The sequence below is a fragment of the Gossypium hirsutum genome, chromosome D12, assembly GCF_007990345.1.
Source record: "Gossypium hirsutum isolate 1008001.06 chromosome D12, Gossypium_hirsutum_v2.1, whole genome shotgun sequence".
NCBI classification, from domain to species: domain Eukaryota; kingdom Viridiplantae; phylum Streptophyta; class Magnoliopsida; order Malvales; family Malvaceae; genus Gossypium; species Gossypium hirsutum.
In genome coordinates, this window is record NC_053448.1 from 31050677 (window position 1) to 31072717 (window position 22041).

At 35.8% G+C, this 22041-nt stretch overlaps 1 protein-coding gene across 1 annotated transcript; it reads left to right on the forward strand.

Annotated features, from left to right (window-relative positions):
- Positions 1-3587: 3587 nt before the first annotated feature.
- LOC121224531 (uncharacterized) lies at positions 3588-5321 on the forward strand. The gene is made up of 2 exons (XM_041107979.1): positions 3588-4497; positions 4642-5321. Exons 1-2 carry the CDS (start codon positions 3588-3590, stop codon positions 5319-5321), a joined length of 1590 nt encoding a protein of 529 aa, XP_040963913.1.
- The last annotated feature ends 16720 nt before the right edge of the window (positions 5322-22041 follow it).

Sequence of the window (22041 nt, forward strand, 5' to 3'; positions counted from 1 at the left end):
CTTACAGTTGCTTCACGTTTGGGAATGTTGATTTAGTGCCTACGATAGAAGAATATGTGGCTTTACTCTGATGTTCAAAGTTTCAAGTGGATAGAGTCTACTCGAGAGCGGTAAACGTGCCAACCTTTTCAAAGAAGCTGATAGGTATAACAGGGATGAGTGAGCAGTGGGTTGCTGCACGGATTAAGCAAAAGGGGGATAGTAAATACGTTCATTGGAGAAGTTTGAAAGATGCAAGTCTAACACACCCAGACGTGAAAAAGAGGTTAGATGTCTTTGCTTTAAGTATATATGGCTTGGTTGTCTTCCCCAAGGCCTTGGGGCATGTGGATGAAGTAGTCACCGATTTGTTTGACCGGCTTAATAAGAAGGTTACACCGATTCCAGTAATTTTGGCAGAAACCTTTAGATCATTGAGTGCATACCAAAAAACATGTGAGGGTAGATTTATTGGATGTGCACAACTTCTACTTATATGGTTTCACAGTTACTTTTGGAGGGTGGATAAGGTTTCGTATCGGGTTTTCTCTGAAAATTATTCAGCACTAAAGGAGATAGTAGCTACGCCGAGGAGGGATGACATTTCAGAGGAGAAGTGGATGGCGATTCTTCAAAATCTTCAGGAGGAGGATGTTGAGTGGAGAGCTCCTTGGTTACTTCCAGATAAGATCCTGTATAGGTGTGGTAATTTTGATTGGGTTCCATTACTTGGGATTTGGGGAGCTAGTGGATATGCCCCGTTGTTGATGATGAGACAGTATAGGTCAAGAAAATTTATACCTGCGACCCAAGGGATAGCTGATTGTGAATTTTCGTACAAAGATGATGGTTACAGAAAGAAGATTCAAGAGATGTCTAGCGCATGGAAACAGACTCGCCGAATGAAGGGGATAGCTGTGGGTCCGATGACAACTCCTGAGTATAATGAATGGTGGGGTAGGAGGATCAACGACAATATACCTAAGGTAAATCAAGAAGGTCGCTAGCCAATAGAGGAGCATTTGCGTGTTATTCCTTCTGAGTTGGAAATCATAAGACGAGATTTTGAGAGAAGAAATGCGGATTTAGAAAAGAAGATAGAGCAAATGGAGGAAGAAAAGACGAACTTGAGATTGGACATAGACGTTCAAAAGCTTGAAACTGAGAAATTAAGGAAAGAGAAAAACAAGGCTGAGGAGGAGCTGGGTAGTCTAAAGACGGATTATAAAAGGTTGCGTCTGTCAATGAGAACTACTAGGCTGGGAAAAACGTCAGAATAGTGGCGACCAAAAATTCGAGAAGAAAAGGACAAAGTCGATAGATGGGAACAGAAATTTCAAGAAATGCAAAGACGAAACGAGGCTTCAGAAAAGAGTTTGTCAGAAAGCCAAAAGGAAAATGACAAGTTAAAGGATAGGGTGATCGTGTTGGAAGGATCTCTTCGTCAGTATCGAAGTCAAAATTTCGCAGTAAAGTTGAAAGCAAGCTTAAGCAAGATCGAGGAAATGAAGCAAAGAATCGAAGAGCTAGAAACGGCGTTGCAAAATTGTGAAAACCGGATCAAGCACTTGGAAGCAAATGAAAATCGTAATAAGGAACAGCTACACTACTTTCAGAACCAAGTTAGGAGCAGAGATCATATTATGGGGGAAGCTGTGGTTCAGATCCGAGAAGTAGCTGATCATGTACAAGCTTTGGCAGTACAAGCAGACATGCTGAGTGTGAAGTATGAATTAGAATCAGATCGGGGACAAGAGTTAGTTGTGTTACTTAGGAAGATTAGAATGCTGAGCAATAGGGCAAAGCTTTATTTGTAATTCACTTTATGTAAAGAAATTTGTTTTCTAGTAAAGTTTTCTTATATGGAATTGAATCAAAATTGACGTCTTTTTACATTCATGCATTGCATTACTTCATATGCATTTAAAAATATTAAAAGATTCTAATTAATTTACATCACTCCTCAGTTAATCTGGAAACTAACCAGCCTACTAAACACCATTACGGTACTCGATCAAAAATTAAGGATATGGATCAAAGGATGGAAAGGCTGGAACAGTCCCAAAAGGAAATGCAAGAGCAGCTTCAAAATTAAATGAATGAGCAGCAAAAAATGATAGACAAAATGATGGAATCTCAATGGAGTATGATGGCCCAGTTAACTCAATGGTTCAACAAGGGAACTGATAAAGGAAAAGGCTCTATGCTCAATATTGAAGAAGGAGACAATGAGAGACCTGTCTATCCTCTAGACTTTACCTCCCAGCAAGTTGAGATATACCCGTATAGGTCCTCTATTACTATTAATCCTCAACAATTTCAGGGTGACGCTGCAACGCTAATGAATCTCCAGGCAGGATCAGGCTCTAACCCTGGAGCCAACCTCGTTAATCCTACTATACCTGATTTCGATGAGACGGCTGGAAAGGAGAAAATGAATGACGAGTTGCCAAAATAGTTAGAGGAAAAGTACAAATGGCTGGAAGAGAGATTTAGAGCGATGGAATGTGCGAAGAGCTACTATGGGATAGACGCTAAAGAATTGAGCCTGGTCTCGGATTTAGTACTCCCTTACAAGTTCAAAATGCCAGAGTTTGAGAAGTACAATGAAACTAGTAGTCCCGAAGCTCATATTACCATGTTCTGCAGACGAATGACCGGTTATGTCAATAATGACCAACTCTTGATACATTGCTTCCAGGATAGCCTCACAGGGGCAGCATCCAAGTGGTACAATCGATTGAACCGTACTCAAATTAATTCATGGAGAGATCTGGCACAGGCGTTCATAAAGCAGTACAGCCATGTGACTGACATGGTACCTGATAGGATCACTCTGCAGAATATGGAAAAGAAACTAGGTGAAAGTTTTAGGCAATACGCACAAAGATGGAGGGAAGTTGTCGTACAAGTTCAGCCATCTCTTCTAGAAAGAGAAATGACGATGCTTTTCATTAACACCTTAATGGCCCCATTTATTACACACATGTTAGGAAGTGCTACTAAAAGCTTTTCTGACATAGTTATGAATGGCGAAATGATAAGAAAATGCTATTAAAAGCGGGAAGATAGATGCGGGAGAAAGTAGTAGAAGGTCGGCCTCGAAGAAGATGAAAAATGAGGTCAACAATATAAGTTCATATTCGAAGACAATTACGGTGAACCAGCCGGGAAAAGTGGCTGTTAACCAATAAGGATCATCAAAATGAGGATCCGATACAAGGCAAAATACGGAGAAGCTTTAATTTATGCCGATTTCGATGTCGTATAGGGAATTATATCATAATTTATTCAATGCACACGTGGTTTCCCCTTACCATTTGAAACCTCTGTAGCCTCCTTACCTTAAGTGGTATGATGAAAACGCACAATGCGATTATCACGCAGGAATCGCGGGGCATTCTATAGAACATTGCACGGCGTTCAAGAAGCTCGAAGAAAGAATCATAAGCATGAGTATTGTTAAAGTGGATGATTCGCCCAGTACACAAAATCTGTTACCTAATCATAATGAAAATGGAGTGAACATGATAGGAGGTAACAGGGGTAGGAAAATCAAAAAGGATATCGCAGAACTGAAGATTCCTTTAAGATGGATCTGAAAGAAGATGGTAGAAAGAGGGTTGTTGGTAGTGGATTCAAAAAAGAGCTTTGAAGAGAAGGAAAACTACTGTGAGTTCCATCACGAGGAGGGACATGAAATCCAGGAATGCGCAGAATTCAGAGCCCTAGTTCAAGGCCTGATGGATAATAAGGAAATGAAATTTTATGAAGAAGTTAAGGAGGAAGGGAGCATTTGCACATCTGAATCCTCGAAGGTTCCAAGAGTAGCGCAGCCTGTGGTCATCATCTCTCGACCAAAAAAGGATGAAGTAAGAACGCCAGTAATACCAAGAATCATAATAAAGAAACCTGCAACCTTTTCTTACCAGGACAGTAGGAAGGTTCTATGGAGCTACGAGTGCAATACAACTGTCCCTGGAAAAGAGACTACAAAAGACCAGTGTGTGAGTGCCAATCCAGAACCTATGAAAGGGGCCATAATAGGGGAGCAAAAAGGGAAAATAGTTGAGCCAGTGGAGGAGGAAGAAGCTGTGGAATTCCTCAAATTTTTGAAGCATAGTGAGTATAATGTCGTCGAGCAGTTGCATAAACAACCGGCTCACATATCTGTACTAGCCTTACTCCTGAATTCAGAAGTACATCGAAATGCGCTGATGAAGATGCTAAATGAGACTTGTGTGTCCAATGATATTTCTATCAGCAAACTAGATCGATTGGTCAATAATATCAGTGCTGATAATTTCATATTTTTCAATGATGATGAAATACCTCCTAAGGGCATGGGATCTACCAAAGCTTTGCATATCACTGCACGATGCAAGGGGCATATTTTTCCAAGAGTATTGATTGACAATGGATCGGCTTTGAACGTATTGCCATTATTCACACTCAACAGGCTACCCATAGACAGTTCGCACATGAAAACATGTCAAAATGTAGTGAGGGCGTTTGACGGTACAGAAAGGAAGGTTATGGGAAGAATTGAGATACCCCTACTGATTGGCCCAACAGTTTATGAGATAGATTTTATTGTGATGGACATAAAACCTTCCTATAATTGTTTATTAGGAAGACCATGGATACATTCGGCGGGGGCAGTACCGTCATCATTACATCAGATGTTGAAGTTAGTGTCAGATGGTCGACTAGTGACAATAAATGCCAAAGAGGATATAATAGTAGGTGTATCCAATGAGACGCCATACGTGGAGACCAATGACGAGTCAGTAGAATGCTCATTTCAATTTTTAGAGTTTGTAAATGCGGCATTTGTTCCTAAAGGGAGCAAAATTTTGGTGCCAAAATTATCCAAAACTACAGAGATGGGTTTACAATTGTTGGTAGGAAAAGGAGCTTTACCCGGAAGAGGGCTAGGGAGACATCTTCAAGGAAGGACTGAGGTTCCAGTGCTGAAAGAAAAGCAGGATCACTTTGGCTTAGGATACAAGCCAGATAGAGGACAGAGAAAGAAGGAGATAGAAAAAAGGCAGGAAAGGAGAAGGGCGCGCCTAAATGGGGAGGAAGCTAAGTGTGAGCCAATGATAATTCCCCACATATCCAAAACTTTTGTATCTAGAGGAGTTATTCATCATGAGAGAAAGAAATCGGTTGAGGAAAGTATCGAAGAGACGTTAGGAAATATGTACATCAATGTCATTCATGAACATGAGAACGAAGAGAGGAGCTGGTTAGATATTCGTCCTTATGAGCCTAGGAATGTTCTAGACAATTGGACTATGGAAGAAATACCTAAAGTTTTTAGAACTGTCTCAAAGTAATATTCAGAACAAACTTGTTGTTTTAGCCTAGAAATAACAAGAACTCTTTTGTGAAATAGGCTTATGTTTGAATATCATTATTTTAATAAAACATCTTTGCAATTGTTTCGAGCAAATATTCTTTCATTCTTTCCATACAAGTAAATATACTCTTTCATTTATAATCATTGCACAAGTAATTGTACATAAATTCACACATTCTTTTGTAACCATTTTAGGTCCCTGTATATCAACGACGTGAATGACACCGCTACGAACTCAGAGTGTCCTTTTGAATGAAACATGTGTTTAGAAGGATCGGATGACTTTGAAGGTGATGAAGATTGTGGTTTATCTCTGGACTTATTCAGGATGGTAGAACAAGAGGAAAAACAAATCCTACCTCACAAAGAATCAATAGAAGTTGTGAGCTTGGAGGAAGAAAAATAGGTGAAAATTGGAACCGAGATTTCTGCAAAGACAAGATGAGACCTCATTGAATTACTCCGAAAGTTCAAAGACGTCTTCGCATGGTCATACCAGGATATGCTTGGATTGAGCACTGACATCGTGGTACATCGCCTACCTATAAGAGAGGATTGCAAGCCAGTTCAACAGAAGCTCAGAAGAATGAGGCCTGATATTGTGCTTAAAATAAAAGAGGAGGTCAAGAAGCAGTTTGATGCTGGATTTTTACACGAGGTCAAATATTCTGAATGGGTATCTAACATCGTTCCAGTTCCAAAAAAAGATGGAAAAGTACGAATGTGCGTGGATTACAGAGATTTGAACAAAGCAAGCCCAAAGGACAATTTCCCATTGCCATATATTGATACTCTGGTCGATAATACAGCGGGATATTCGCTGTTTTCTTTCATGGATGGGTTCTCTGGATATAATCAGATAAAGATGCATCCGGGGGATATGGGAAAAACTACATTCATTACTTTGTGGGGAATATTTTGCTATAAAGTAATGCCATTCGGATTAAAGAATGCAGGAGCAACATATCAGAGAGTCATGGTAGCCTTGTTTCATGATATGATGTACAAAGAAATTGAGGTATATGTTAATGATATGATCGCCAAATCCAGAACAGAGGCGAAGCATGTACAGTTCCTAAGAAAATTGTTCTTAAGACTAAGGAAGTTTCAGCTCAAGCTCAATCCAAGAAAATGCACTTTTGAGACCAGGTCAGGAAAGTTATTGGGCTTCGTGGTCAGTGAAAAAGGAATCGAGATAGACCCAGACAAAGTCAAGGCAATACGAGATTTACAACCACCACGTACTCAGAAAAAAGTTCGAGGTTTCTTAGGAAGACTAAATTACATTGCTTGGTTCATTTTATAGTTGACCGAGAAATGTGATCCCATATTTCGCCTTTTGAAGAAATATAATCCAGGGGTTTGGAATGAAGAATGCGAGGGGGCTTTTGAAAAGATAAAGTAGTACCTATCCAATACTCCAGTTCTATCACCACCTAGCCCAGATAGACCCTTGATTTTGTATTTAACGGTGTTCGACAACTCTATGGGATGCGTGTTGGGTCAACATGATGCAACTGGAAAGAAGGAAAAGGCGATTTACTATCTCAGCAAGAAATTCACTGATTGTGAGATGAGATATTCGCCTATCAAAAAATTATACTGTGCCTTGATCTGGACGACTAAGAGGTTGAGGCAATACTTACTCTATCATACGACTTGGCTAATTTCAAAATTAGACCCTTTGAAGTATATGAAAGAGTCAACGGCCTTGAATGGAAGAATGGCTAGATGGCGGATCTTGCTATCTAAGTTCGATATAGTATATGTAAGTCAGAAGGCCATCAAAGGGAGTGCGATAGCAGATTTCTTGGCTAGCAGAGCTTTAGAGGATTATGAGCTTCTGGACTTTGATTTCCAGAATGAAGATTTGATGTATGTGGCAAATGCTGAAGAGGATCCCCAAGAAAATCATTCTTGGAGATTAAACTTTGACGGACCATCGAATGCACTAGGTAATGGGATTGGGGCAATCCTGGTGTCTCCAAATGGAGATTATCATCCTTTCACCAGTAAATTGGACTTTGATTACACTAATAACATGGCTGAGTATGAAGCTTGCATCATGGGTATACGGGCAGCCATAGAGCGGAAAATTAAGACATTAGTAGTGTACGGAGACTCAGCATTGGTGATATACCAACTAAGAGGGGAATAGAAGACAAGAGACCCTAAGTTGATTCGTTATCAAAAATTTATTCTGGAATTGATTGAAGAATTCGACAACATTACCTTTTGTTATCTCCCACGGGAGAAAAATCAGATGGCTGATGCTCTTGCTACTTTAGCTTCCATGATTAAAGTGAATCAGTTAGAGGACATGGAGCCCATTCAAATTAGTATTTATGAGATCCCGGCCCACTGTTACAACATTGAAGAAGTGGAGAATGATAATCGTCCCTGGTACCAAGATATATTTCTATATGTGAAGAATCGCGAATATCCTGATCAGGCAACAGAGAATGATAAGAGGACATTGAGGAGACTAGCTATTGACTATGTCTTAGATGGAGAGATCCTATACAAAAGGGGAAAGGATCGAGTATTGTTGAGGTGCGTGGACACTGTAGAGGCTAGGGAAATTTTACAAAAAGTCCATGAGGGTGTTTGTGAAATGCACGCTAATGGATTTACCATGGCTAGACAGATTATAAGATTCGTATATTACTAGTCCAATATGGAAAGAGATTGCATTAATCATGCCAAGAAATGCCATAAATGCCCAATTTATGGGGATAAAATGCACGCGCCTCCTTCTCCTCTTCATGTTATGACTTCTCCGTGGCCTTTCTCCATGTGGGGTATGGACATCATTGGACCAATATCACCGAAGGCTTCTAATGGACATCATTTCATTTTTGTGGTTATTGACTACTTCACTAAGTGGGTAGAAGCAACCTCATATGTTAATGTCACGAAGTCAGCAGTCAGTAAGTTTTTGAAGAAAAAGATCATATGTCAATATAGAATGCTTGAAAGGATTATATCTGACAATGCATTGAATTTGAACAACAACACAATAGCAGAAGTCTGTAATCAGTTCAATATCAGACACCACAATTCGTCACTGTATCATCCAAAAATGAACGGTGCAGTAGAGGCGGCCAACAAAAATATTAAGAAGATTCTGGCGAAAATGGCTGAAACTTACAAGGATTGGCATGAGAAGTTACCATTCGCTTTTTTGGCTTACCGAACATCTGTCCAGACTTCTACTGGGGCAACACCTTTTTCTTTGGTTTATGGAATGAAAGCAGTTTTACCTATTGAGGTTGAAATTCCTTCTCTCCGGGTATTGGCTGGGTTAAAATTGGATGAGGCTGAATGGATCCAATCTCGGTATGATCAATTGAACCTGATTGAAGAGAAAAGATTAAAATTTATTCGTCATGGTCTAATGTATCAGAAGCAAATGATGCGAGCTTATAATAACAAGGTTCGTCTTAGAGAATTGCATGAAGGGGATTTGGTTTTGAAAAAGATCCTCCCTTTACAAAAGGATTTCAGAGGGAAATGGATGCCAAACTGGGAAGGACCTTATGTTGTGAAAAAGGCTTTTTCTGGAGGCGCTTTGATTTTTAGTGAAATGGATGGCAAAAATCTTCCGAATCCTATAAGTTCAGATTCAGTCAAGAAATATTTCACTTGAAGGAAGGGAGGAATCAAAGTGAAAACCCACAAAGGGCGCTCTGATTTCCCGAAAAAAAAAGAGGCCAAGGTGAAAACCCGAAAAGGGCGTCTTGAGACCAAAGGGGGTTTGAGTTGAAAACCCGAAAAGGGCGACTCAAACATTGTCAGATTGGGGCATATGATGACTTAAGTCAACAATAAAAGGATATACGACGTCTTGGGGCATCGACAGAGTACTGTGGATCTCCTAAACACATGCTAAATTCAAAATGATTCTTGGTTTGCACGGAGAAATTCAAGCAGCGATATCCAAAGCACCTAGTCTTTATATTATTTGTACCAAGTTTGTTGGTTCTTGTAAATACTTCATTCTTTGCTGTTCTTGAATACTTTTCAAGACATTTATTACCAATAAACTCCTTTTCTATTATTCGGGTTATGACCTAATTCATCTCTTACTCAGTATTTTTGATCTTTGCGCAAACATGTCACATTAGAATAATGATTGATGGACTAATAAACTTTCACAAAATAAGTTTTGTATATTACTTTGGGAATTTCTAAATAATTTAGTAACCTGAAACAGGACTATTGGTTAGAACGCCCCAAGTTCAAAAGTTAAAGAGCCTAAGAAGGAAAAAGTCTAAATTAAGACTGCTTTTTCGGATTTGGTTGTCTAAATATCGAATGAGACAGCAAGAAGTCTTGATGGGGTAGGAAGAAATCCCCTATGGAAAGAAATCTCCTCATTTGGGCATTTGGTAGGACACCCTGAGAGGGGTGTAAACAAATTTCATAATTTGTATCCTTGAATTACGATAGGAGAGGATTGAGAAGGGTCAAATTTTCCTACTCTTAAGTCATGGTGGAAGGAATATGGTACAAATTTTGCGTCCTAGAAGGTTGAGCTTTGAAGTGCACAATGGGGGCCAATTTGATAAGTGTTTCTTCAGAGATATCAGCCAAGTAAAAGGCGTCCACGACAAAACCTTAATAAACTTTAAGAAATGATAATTCTTGAAAAATGACATTTTGCATTCATTCAAATGCCATGCATACATGTCTAGATAGGAGCATTGAATTTATTTTGATCATGACATCCTAATCACTAGGCATGATTAGGTTCATAAAATGAATTATACAGGTCATGTTCCCCAGAGAACAAACCGGTGAAACACCAAGCCTTGTCTCTCTGAGCAGCAGTGGAGAAGGTTGAAGATTGTAGATATTATCTCCCTAAGCAGTAGAGGAGCAGATCAAAGACGGCAAATCTTATCTTTCCAAGATAGTGGGAAGCAGATATAAGCCACAAAGCCTTGTCTCCCTGAGCAGCAGCGGAGAAGGTTGAAGATTGTAGATCTTATCTCCCTAAGCAGTAGTGGAGCAGATCAAAGACGGAAAATCTTATCTTTCCAAGATAGTGGGAAGCAAATTTAAGCCACCAAGCCTCATCTCCCTGAGCAGCAGCAGAGTAGGTTGAAGATTGTAGATCTTATCTCCCTAAGCAGTAGTGGAGCAGATCAAAGACGACAAATCTTATCTTTCCAAGATAGTGGGAAGCAGATTTAAGCCACAAAGCCTTGTCTCCCTGAGCAGCAGCGGAGAAGGTTGAAGATTGTAGATCTTATCTCCCTAAGCAGTAGTTGAGCAGATCAAAGACGGCAAATCTTATCTTTCCAAGATAGTGGGAAGCAGATTTAAGCCACCAAGCCTTATCTCCCTGAGCAGCAGCAGAGTAGGTTGAAGATGGCAAATCTTATCTCCCTGAAGTTGCAGTGGAGTAGATAATCTTATCTCCTTAAAGTTGTAGTGGAGCAAATTAAAACCTTTGATCTTATCTTTCTGAAGTTGCAGAGAGCAGATCACATCTAGTCTTATCTCCCTGAAGTTGCAGTGGAGCAGACTCAGCAAGCAAGTCTTATCCTCCTGAAGTTGCAGTAAGGTAGACTGAAGATGGCAAATCTTATCTCCCTGAAGTTGTAGTGGAGCAGGTTAAAGCCGATAATCTTATCTCCCTGAAGTTGTAGTGGAGCAAATTAGAACCACAAATCTTGGATCTTATCTCTCAGAAGTTGTAGAGAGTAGATCACATCTAGTCTTATCTCCCTGAAGTTGCAGAAGAGTAGATTGAAGCACTAGTTCATATACCTCTGAAGATGCAGTAGGAAGGAATGAGGTTACTTGAAAAAGAGGAGTATCAAAGTCCAGTACGACCGAGCAAAATTGAACATTTTTAAAGTTTTTGCTCTGTCCTTGTTACACAATAACGAGCAAACAGGGGCAGCTCTAAATGCTCGATTTTGCCCGGGACTAAAAGTTTGGATTACAAACGAGTCTATGAGGCCCAATTGGTGGCCCAATTACATACGGCCCAAACTAAAATTAAAGGAAGGCCCAAATATAGTGGCCCAAAGTGGATGACAGAAACCTTAGGGTTTCTAACCATTTGCGCTGCAACCACCTAGCCCGCCGCAGCCGAATCTTCACCTGCAAACACAAAAATGGAAAGGGAATCAAAGATTGGCAAATCAAATCGGAAGGAGATTTGCTCCTTTATTTCTTTTATTATTATGGCTATAAGAAGCCATTGAACACACTGTAATAAAAAAATCTAGATTCGAAAATCAATAAAAATACGAGTATTTTCACGAACAACCGAATGCCAAGAGTGCACAAAATCTATCAAGAAATCAAAAGGTTAATATTTTAGCATCGTCCTCTCCTATATTTTTTTTATTTTTTTTACTTTAATTTGCTAAAATACAATAAAACAAAAAGGAAAGAAATAACCTGGGTTTTAAGCCTTGATCGCCATGAACGGCCGAGGAACCGTCTCCGAGGAAAGACAGTCGGAAACCGAAGCGTTTCTCAGGCTTTTGAGGTGTTTCTTCGAATCTTTTGAGGGTTTTGAGCCCAGATTTGTGTTTAGGGGCTTCGGAGAAGACCGAATCTGAGATTCTCCCTTTTTTGGCCGCCGCATACGGCGGTGCCGGCGCGGTGGCCAACGACCGGACTCTGGCCGGATGAATGGGGAGGGGTAGAGCTCCTCAGAGAGTTGTTTTTGTTTTTTTTTCTGAAGGAGGCTTAAAATAAATTTTTTTCCAGAAGTCAGTGGCTTAAATAGCCCTTCAAAACGGCATCGTTTTGGGACATGGATCGAGCCGAGTCCGACCCGACCCGGCCTAGGGTCACGTGTTTTTAAGCGGAAGGGCAAATTGCGCTTTTGGCCCCTCCGCCTTTTAGTATATTTTCAATTAAGTTTTCTTTATTTTTAATTTACCCCTTTATTTATTTTTTATTTCGATCTCATCCTTATTGAACAATGTCGTTTAGAGGAGAAGGGAAAATTGCCCTCCCAGCCCCTCTGAATTATTAACGCTTTCATTGAGGTCCTCCGATCTTCAATTATTTGCGAATTTTCCCCAGTTTTTATTTTACAATTCAATTTAGTTTGTTTTTATTGTGATTATTATTTTCATATATTTATATATATATGTATATATTTATATATATTTATTTCCATATACACGCATATTTTTTTAATATAATGTAATTATTATTTAATTTTTTTATATATATTTGTTTATACGTATACGTATATATTTATATTTTAACGAATGTTTTTATTTTACTTATATATATGCGTAGATCTATTTTTTTTTAAAATGCTCAAATACATATATTTTTAAATACCTATTTTATAATCTATATATGTTTATATATTTTTCTCTATTTTCATAAATATATTATGTATTGTTTATGTATAAGTTTTATAACCCTAAAATTTTATGTGTAAGTTATGTTTACATTCTTTATTCTTCATAATTCCAATGTATATGTTATGCACTTTCCTTTCTTATTTTTTATTTTTTTGTTTATGTTTTCATATTCTTGTTTATTTGATATTCTTGCACGTCAATGGTTATTTCTTTATGCATGTTAGTTTCATTTATTTATATGTTTACATTATGTCTATGTCATTGTAATATTTATTATTGCATAGTATATTTAATGTAGCATCACATCATTTTTTTACTCGATTTCAAATTTTTCAAAATTGAGATAATGCTTGTATTTAGGATTTTCAAGGAATTTGAGCCCTAACGTATTGGGTTCCGATTTTTTTCGTTAAATCTAACAATCGAGCATTTCTCTTTTTTTAATAATAATAATAATAACTCATTATTGGGAATTCAACACGTTGTGTCCTAACGTATTGGATGTGACGCATTGATTTCTCGAAATGAAGATTTTTTTCTAAAAAATAGTAAAGGAAATATTCCGAGTTTGGGATTTTGGAGGAATTGTGCCCTAACATATTGGGTCGCGATTTCTTAAATCTTGAATAAATGGTTATTCTTTTAAATTTTTATTACACGAATATTCTGGCCTAATTCATTTTTGAGGAAATTAGAATGTCGTGCCCTAACGCATTGGGTGTGGCATTTTCTTTCTCTAAAATGATAAGTGTCTTAATACGCAACGTTTTAAAGTTTTTACTAAGGATTATATTTTTTCAAATTTTCGACATTAAGAAATTAATTAATTAACTAGGTACCAATTTTTGGGCATTATGAGGGTGCTAATCCTTCCTCATACGTAACCGACTCCCGGACCTGTTTTTCTAAAATTCGGAGACCAAAGTCGTTTTTTAGGTGACCCAATCACACCTTAATAAAAGATTGGTGGTGACTCCCAATTTTCATTTTTTAAAAGTCGACAACCTAAAACTTTTATTTTTCAAAAAAATGGTTTTGACAGGAAAAATTCACACCATGTTTGGTTTGGTGGGCCCCACCTAATCCCTTTCTAATTTGCCGTTTGGTTCAATGTATTGCTAATACGCGTGTAATCTGTTACTTTCCTAATCGGTGAAAACCACCGATTTCTATTCCCCCTCCCTGTTTTACCCTCCCCCGATCCCCTTTGTTTCTCTTCTATTCCTTCTACCTTCATCCGATTTGCTTCCTTGTTTCTTTGCTTTTCTTTTCTGCCGATTTGCTCCCAGTTTATTTTCTTTTCTTTTCTACCGATTTGCTCCCCTCGTTTCTTTTCTTTTCTTTTTCGGCCGATTTGCTCACAGTTTCTGTCGATTTGCGTCATCGGTTAGTCTATGTTTCCTGATAGAATAATATCCTTTTCTATTGTAGATGTGTTCAATATACTTTGGAGGTAAACCTTTTCTATTGTTTTTATCTAATCGGTTTCCCCTTTTGGTTTTTTCAGGTTCTTCTTCATTGTGCCCCGATTTGCTCATTAACAGGTTAGTTTTCCATAGTTATTTTGTTTGTATTGCATGTGCGATTGAAATGGGTTTTCTATTGTTGGTTAGGCTTAAGAAATGCATACTGTTGATTTGCTATTATTGTTATTATGGATATTGTGGGGAAAATTATGCATGTATGTCTTTTCATCAGCATAGGACCGAAATCCTTTGAAAACAACAGTCGGATTAGGCTTAACAGATGATCTTTTGAAATTGTTCTCTCTTCTCAGCTAACCTTCGCTTTTGATTTTTTTTTGATGATGGATGGTTGTTTTATAGCCGAATTATGAAGTTTGTTTGATTTAATTTCGATAACTTTGAAGTGGTTCCCAGCGTTCGAAGTTGTTCTCTCTTCTCTGCTAATCTTCGATTTTTGTTTGTTCTGTTGTAATTTTCGAGTCCTTTTTTGATCTCCAAAACCGAATGAGATTTCTTCTTTTGTTTGTTTGTTTAAATGCCTGAACTGAGTCATTTTTTAATTTGGTCCTCTGAAAGTAGCAAAAATAGGTAAGATGAAAATGTGTGATGATAACGAATGTTCAAAAGAATTGATAATGTTCAAACTATTGAATTTCATGCTGAGTGCAGATCATAGAAACTAGAAGCTGTTAGATCTGTGTGTAGTCTGGCTTTGGATATATGTGTGAAGATACTGATACTAGTACTTCAATGTCTTTCAAGTATTCCATTTTTTCTAAAATAATTATACATACACATGGTCAGTTACATATATATCAAAGACCTTATGATTTCAATCTTGTAGGAAAGTTAAAGTACTTGTACATTACAAATTCATGTTTGCAGAGTTTATAGGCGATAAAGATTTTGTTGGTTTGTTCTGGACATTGTTTTGATAGTCTGCTGGAAAATGTTATTTTAATTTGTTAGTGAGTAGAAGATGAAACTGTTCTGGCAGTTGTTTTGATTGTCTGCTGGAAATTGTTCTTGATTTGTTAGTCAGTAGAATATGAAACTAGATCTTTATTCGTTCTTGATTTGTTAGTCAGTAGAATATGACTATGGAAATCAAATGTTGTTTGGGAGTTACTTGCAGGACCACTCTGTTTATAATAATTTAATTTTATTAAATGTCAACCAAGTTGTGATTGAGTGATAATGTATAAAATGAGAAATTTAAAACCTTGCTGTAACAGGCATATAGATTGGGACGAGCATAGGATTTGAAGAGCATGTGTTTTGAACATAGGCCATGATAATACAAAGGAAAAAGTCAGCCATTAAAATAAGCAAGTAATTAATTTCATCAAAGAGCATTCAAAATAAGCATTCAAATTGGCTTTCAAAAAAATTGTAAAAGCATTCGCTAAAACTTGTAAAAGCAAGTAATTAATTTCATTAAAATACCTTTGCTTTAATTAATTTTCATGCCCTTCATGATGTTTTAGGGTGAAAGAGTTTGTAATCTATTTCTAAAGCTAAATTATCATTATATTTTGAAGGTTATATGACATTTCACCGACCAAAGTAAGCTAATTGAATGTGATTAATTGCTCTTTTTTTTATGGTTTACGTCAGTAGCTCTCAAACCATATTCATTTCTTTTACTTTTGTCTCTAATTTTTTTTATATTGGTATTTAAATTATTTTTCGATTATTATTTTTAGTCAAAGAATTTAACGAGTTTAAAAAATAAATACTCCATTCGATCGGTCAGAATGCACCACGTGTCTATTCTTTTTCTTTTTTCATGTCATCTATAAATCATATATAATAAAACTAAATTAAAATAAGACCTAAATGAATGAAAGTCAAAAAAAATAATGTTGCTTAGAAAATATTTTCACATTTGAACCTACCATGTGAAGAAAATCTAATTAAACTTGGGTCTCCAAATTCATATTTATTGAACCCATTTTTACTATTTCTAAGGAAAATTATATATAAATTTGTTTTCAAAGTGGTCAATAACGTGAAATCATAAAATAGCAATTCCTTCAATAATTATGAACCTTAATTATTTTAATCAATATTTAAAATAAGGACTTTAATATTTTATTATTAAATCAAATCCTCATTCTTTATTTTATTTGTTTTGAAATTAGAAAACCTTAATTAAACTAATCATAAATAAATAAACTAATCAATGTTCAAACTTTGAACATGCTTTATTAAACTAATCAATGTGAGGACTTTGAACATGCTTTAATGAACTAATCAATATATTTATACGAGATTAAATGTTATTCAAGTTTTAAAACTTGAAGTATACATATACCAACAATTAATTTTAGGTCAATTATACATACACCAACAATTATACATACACCAACAATTAATTTTAGGTCAATTATACATGCTTTATAATTTCTTTATTGTTTGGGTGATTGATAAAGAAATGAAATTAAAGTTGCAACGATATCATTTAGTAGATACTTTTTTGTTTCGTGTGTTCTAAATTTGTATTGTTTATTTTTATTTGATAATCTGTAATTGCAACTTCAATTCATTGATAGTGTATTCCAATTTTAATATGTTGCAGTAATGGCTCGTCTGCCTTTAATTGCACAAAGTGTGAGGCGTAAAAGAATTGGTATCGCTGTGACAATATGGTTGGAAATCTGTAGAATTGCGATTTGGTTCTTATTTAGAATGGGTGTCAGCCTTAGCCTACATAGACCAAGGATTAGGTCCTATACCTTAGATTTTTATGCAAAACGGGATTATGTGAATAGGCTTGTATATACTAGTGACGAGACCTGTATTGAACAAGTTAGGATGAATAGAACTGTCTTTTTTAAACTATGTGAGATGTTAGAATCGATAGGGGGATTGAAGTCGTCAAGGTTCATGCTTGTTGATGAGTAAGTAGCAATGTTTATACATATCATCTCCCATCACCTTAAAAATCGAGTTATCAAGCATCACTTTAGAAGGTCCGGGGAAACTGTTAGCAGAGCATTCCATAGTGTTTTAAATGCTGTCATATGCTTACAAGATGTGTTATTTAAAAAGCCGGAGCCAATTACAGTCGATTCTTCTGACACAAGGTGGAAATGGTTTAAGTTATTAGACTGAGTTTTATATATAGCTTGTACAACATTTAGTTGACTTAGATTTAAATTAGTATTCTAACTCAAGGTTTTATATCATGTGATATAGAATTGCTTAGGTGTTCTTGATGGAACCCACATCAAGATTAGGGTGCCAACAGTTGATAAACCTAGATATCGAACGCGAAAAGGTGACATAGCAACAAATATGCTAGGTGTTTGTACACCTGAGATGCAATTTGTTTATGTTCTTCCTGGTTGGGAAGGTTCAGTTGCCGATGGACGGGTGTTTCGAGATGCCATTAGTAGAAGACATGGACTAAAAGTTCCTCATGGTAAAGTGTATAGTTAGAGGAATTTGAATTATTCATTAAGATCAAACTTTGTGTGTTGAATTAATCATTTTAAAAAAAATTATTTTATAGGTTGTTATTATCTAGTTGATGCTGGATACACAAATTGTGAGGGATTTCTTGCACCATTTAGAGGACAGCGATATCATCTGAACGAGTGGCGTCAGGGTTATCAGCCAAGTTCTCCGCAAGAGTTTTTTAATATGAAACATGCTTCAGCACGTAATATTATTGAAAGATGTTTTGGCTTATTAAAACTTAGATGGGGAATACTTAGGAGTCCATCGTTTTATCCTGTAAGGGTGCACAATAGAATTATTATTGCATGTTGTTTGCTCCATAATTTTATTCGAACCCATATGAGTATTGATCCCATTGAAGCGGAGGTGGGAGAAGGATTACCTACTAATGTGGTGGATGACGATGAACCGAATATCACAAATATTTATCCATCGGATGCTTGGGCTACTTGGAGGATGGAACTAGCCAACCAAATGTTCGATGAATGGAAAGCATCTAGAAATTAGTTAGGTTTAGGGACAAATTGAGTTTGAATTGATTTGTTGATGTTACTTTATGTATCTAGTTTATGAAACTTTAGTGGTGTTTGATTAAAATTCTGTATTGTACTAAACTTTGTTGAATTATAATTTAATTATCTTTTCATTCAGCATGTGTTATAAATTTAAATTTAGTATTGAACTAACGATATAATATTATAAACTGTTCACCTTTTGATTCATGATATTAAAAATAGTAAATAATGTTAATTTGTTTTTTTTTCTTAAGATAAATATGTCAGGTGTTCCACAATCACATGCTTCTTCTCAAGTTTCTCGAGGAAGCAAAAGAAAATGGGTTCCAGAAGAAGCTGCAGCCTTGGTTTCTTGCATGGTGGATTTGCACAATGTAGGAACATTTAATGCTGATACCGGGTTCAAAGCCAGTTATTTGAACGAGATAGAGAAAATGCTAGAAAAGGCTTTACCAAGAGCAATGTTGAAGGCGAAACCAAATATTGAATCTCGGATTAGGTGCCTAAAAAGGGAATGGTCAGTCGTCTATGACATGCTTAATGGCCAAAACAATAGCAGTTTTGGTTGGGACGAGCATATGCAGCTCGTTGTTGCTGAAGATGCAGTTTGGGAATCCTATGTAAAGGTAAAATGTATTTTAAGTATTTATTTGTTTTTTTACAAAACTTATAACCAATATGATTTCCTCATCTTTTTTAGAGTCACAAAGAAGCCTCTCAGTTCAGACATCGTTCTTTCCCTTACTACAACCAGCTTACTGCCATATACGCAAGAGATCGAGCGACTGGGAAAGACGCTCAAACAACTGCTGATGTTCTTGAAATACACGCTGAGGATGTACGTACTACAGATATGAATGAAGAGAGAAACACATTCTATGACTGCGAAGCTGACGTCTCTTTAGACGACATGGATGTTTCTGGTACGGATCCACGAGGAGATAGAGACCAAGGGGGTTCCTCATCTTCAAACAAGAGAAAGAAGAAATCTGATGCTCGTGATAATGTGTATTCTTCATTTGATGAGGCTGCCACTTTGTTGGGGGAAAAAATCCAGGCCATTGGTGATCAAATCAGTAGGAGTATTGCCTCCGAGGTGGTAGTTCAGCAGAAGTCAGAAGAACATCAAAAGATGGAAGACAAAGCTTCAAATTTATATTCAGCCTTATGGTCATTGAAGGTTTAACCGACGATCAGCGGTATGATGCTTTGAGTAAAATTCCTGATCATCCAACTCAAATGATCGTTTTCTTTAGTTTACCTTCTATTGCCCGATTGGAATGGGTCAGAAGATTTCTTTCTCACCATTAAATATCAATGTTCAAACTTTTTGATGTTGTAAAACTATATAACATATGGATTATGATGTACAATTTCATTTTCATCTAACCTTTTCTTAATATAAGTTAATTATGTTTATGCTGAATATAATTCTCAAGTTATATATTGATTTTAGTAAATTCATATAAGAACATTTTATTATTAAGAATTTTATGAAATTATATATCACTATTAAATTATATTTAATATTAATTATTTTAAATTGTATAAATTCATATAAGAAATTTATTATCAAGAATTTTATGAAATTATATATTATTATTAAATTATATGTAATAATTATTATTTTAAATTATACAAATTCATAAAATATAATTTATTAGTTATAATTATTTTAAATTTTATTAAATCATATATTTTAATTAAAATATATTTAACAATAATTATGTTAATTTATATTTTACAGTATCATATATTATGATTTGAGTAAATTCATATAAGAATATTAATTATTAAGAATTTTATTAAATTATATATTTTAATTAAAATATATTTAATAATAATTATGTTTAAATATGATTAAATTATTTATTATTGATAATAATAATCTTATTAAAATTTAAATAACAATAACAATAATCATTTACCAAAACAAATTTATGCTAAGGGTATTCTAGTCATTTTAGTTTTTTCCATTATGCTATTACACCTCTATTCCATTCAACCAAACACAAGATTACTATTACGCCTCTATTCCATTACATTCAACCAAACAGTTGATTTGCTATTACACCTCTAATCCAATACAGCGAACCAAACGTGATGTCAGTGTTTTGAACAAGGGCAGAGAAAAAATAAGTTTTTTTTTCACTTTTTTAGTCTTACTAGATAATATGTGATAGTTTTAAGGTATGTTTGATTTAACGGTGATCTGGTGGCGCTCGAACATCGAACATCGAGAAATTTCATTTGTATTTTAAGGAGTGCACCATCACCTTAGAAGATATCACATTGCAACTATGGCTTCCAATTGATAGTGGTTATGTGGTAATGGATTCAAGTTGGTTATGCTATCAAAGGAACCTAGTTTCATGCCACAAGAAGAGGATGCTTTAGAAACCCCATACTCAGTTTAATTATCCAAAACATGCATTGGTGGTTGGGGTGGGAGCACTCTTTAGAGGATGTGCCGATTATGGTGGGAAAAAATTGAAACGCGAGTTGGTGCTGATTACAGAAGGTTGACGAACTCTTGTCTCACTAAAAGGACCTTTATCTTTCGGAATTCCTGATGGACCCAAATCAAGCACAGTTGAACATTATGCGATCCTTGATGGACCTGATTCAAGCAGAAGATGGTAGACCAGATTCAATCAAAGTTGACTATCGTAGGAGTATTACTTTAGCAACTGTGTAATATATTAATCAGATTGTAGTGAGTATTACTATCATACAATTTAAAATGATAGTCGGGATTAATAAGAGGTTGATCCATTATTCATATAGCTAGAAGTATGATAAATAAGATGAAGTTGTTCAGTTCACTTAAAAAAAAATTATCGTTCTTAAGCTCCCAAAATTTATTCGTATACACAACGATATGGAATAATAGTGCTGACAACGTTTTATTTTAAAAAGTTGTCGTAGTAAAATAAATTTCGAATATCTGTGTACTAAGTGATTAATCTTACTGTAATAACTAGATGTGTCACTTTAAGCATGAATGTGGGAAAAAATTTAAAAATCGAAAGGAAAAAAAGGAACAGTGATAAAAAAAATGGAAAAGAAAAGAAGAAAAAGAATGATGGGCTTGTAAAAAGTATTGAAGAAGAAAGGGGCACTTGGCCATGACGATCTAGTAAGAAAACACGAATCCTTGAAAGAGGGGAGATAAAAAAACAACAAGAAAAATATAGAATCGAGAAGAATAAAACAAAAAAAGAAGGAAAGAAAAGACGGATTATTAAAACAAATCGGGGGGAAAAAAGAAAGAAAAACAAGAAAAAAAATAAGGAAAAAATAAGAGAAAGGAAATTTAAACAACATTTGGTCCACCCTTCCCTTCCTTGCCTGATTTAGGAAGGAAAAAAAGAGAAAGTTCAAATTTTTTGTTCTGTTGATGTCGTTTGAAGTTTTGAGATTGGTCCACTTGTTTTTTTGCGGGAAAACTTAATAGTTTTAAGGTATGTTATTTTTTAATTAATATAATAATTGGTAGATTATATTATAAAATAATGTTTAACTGTATTTTGTTTTTTAAGTGATGATTAATTATTTATTAATTGTGTAGGATTCAAAATGAGTTCTCTTCTAAGAGTATCGGATCATATTACACTTATGATTAATGAGATGGTAAAATTTTTTTATATTTCTTATTCACAACTATGTTTATAGAGTTCTGGTTTAATTTGTAATTACTTGGCCAATTTAACAAATGCGGCTATATGATATGTACAAGGTGAGTACCGCATGTTGAGAGCACGTGTCCATTGTCTAGGACATCTTCCGGACGAACGTATTATGCCTTACTTGAAGATCATTGAATATGGAACAACAACATTGGTACGGATGGTTGAGCGGTGGTGCCTGGAAACCTACACTTTTCATTTGCTGTGTGGAGA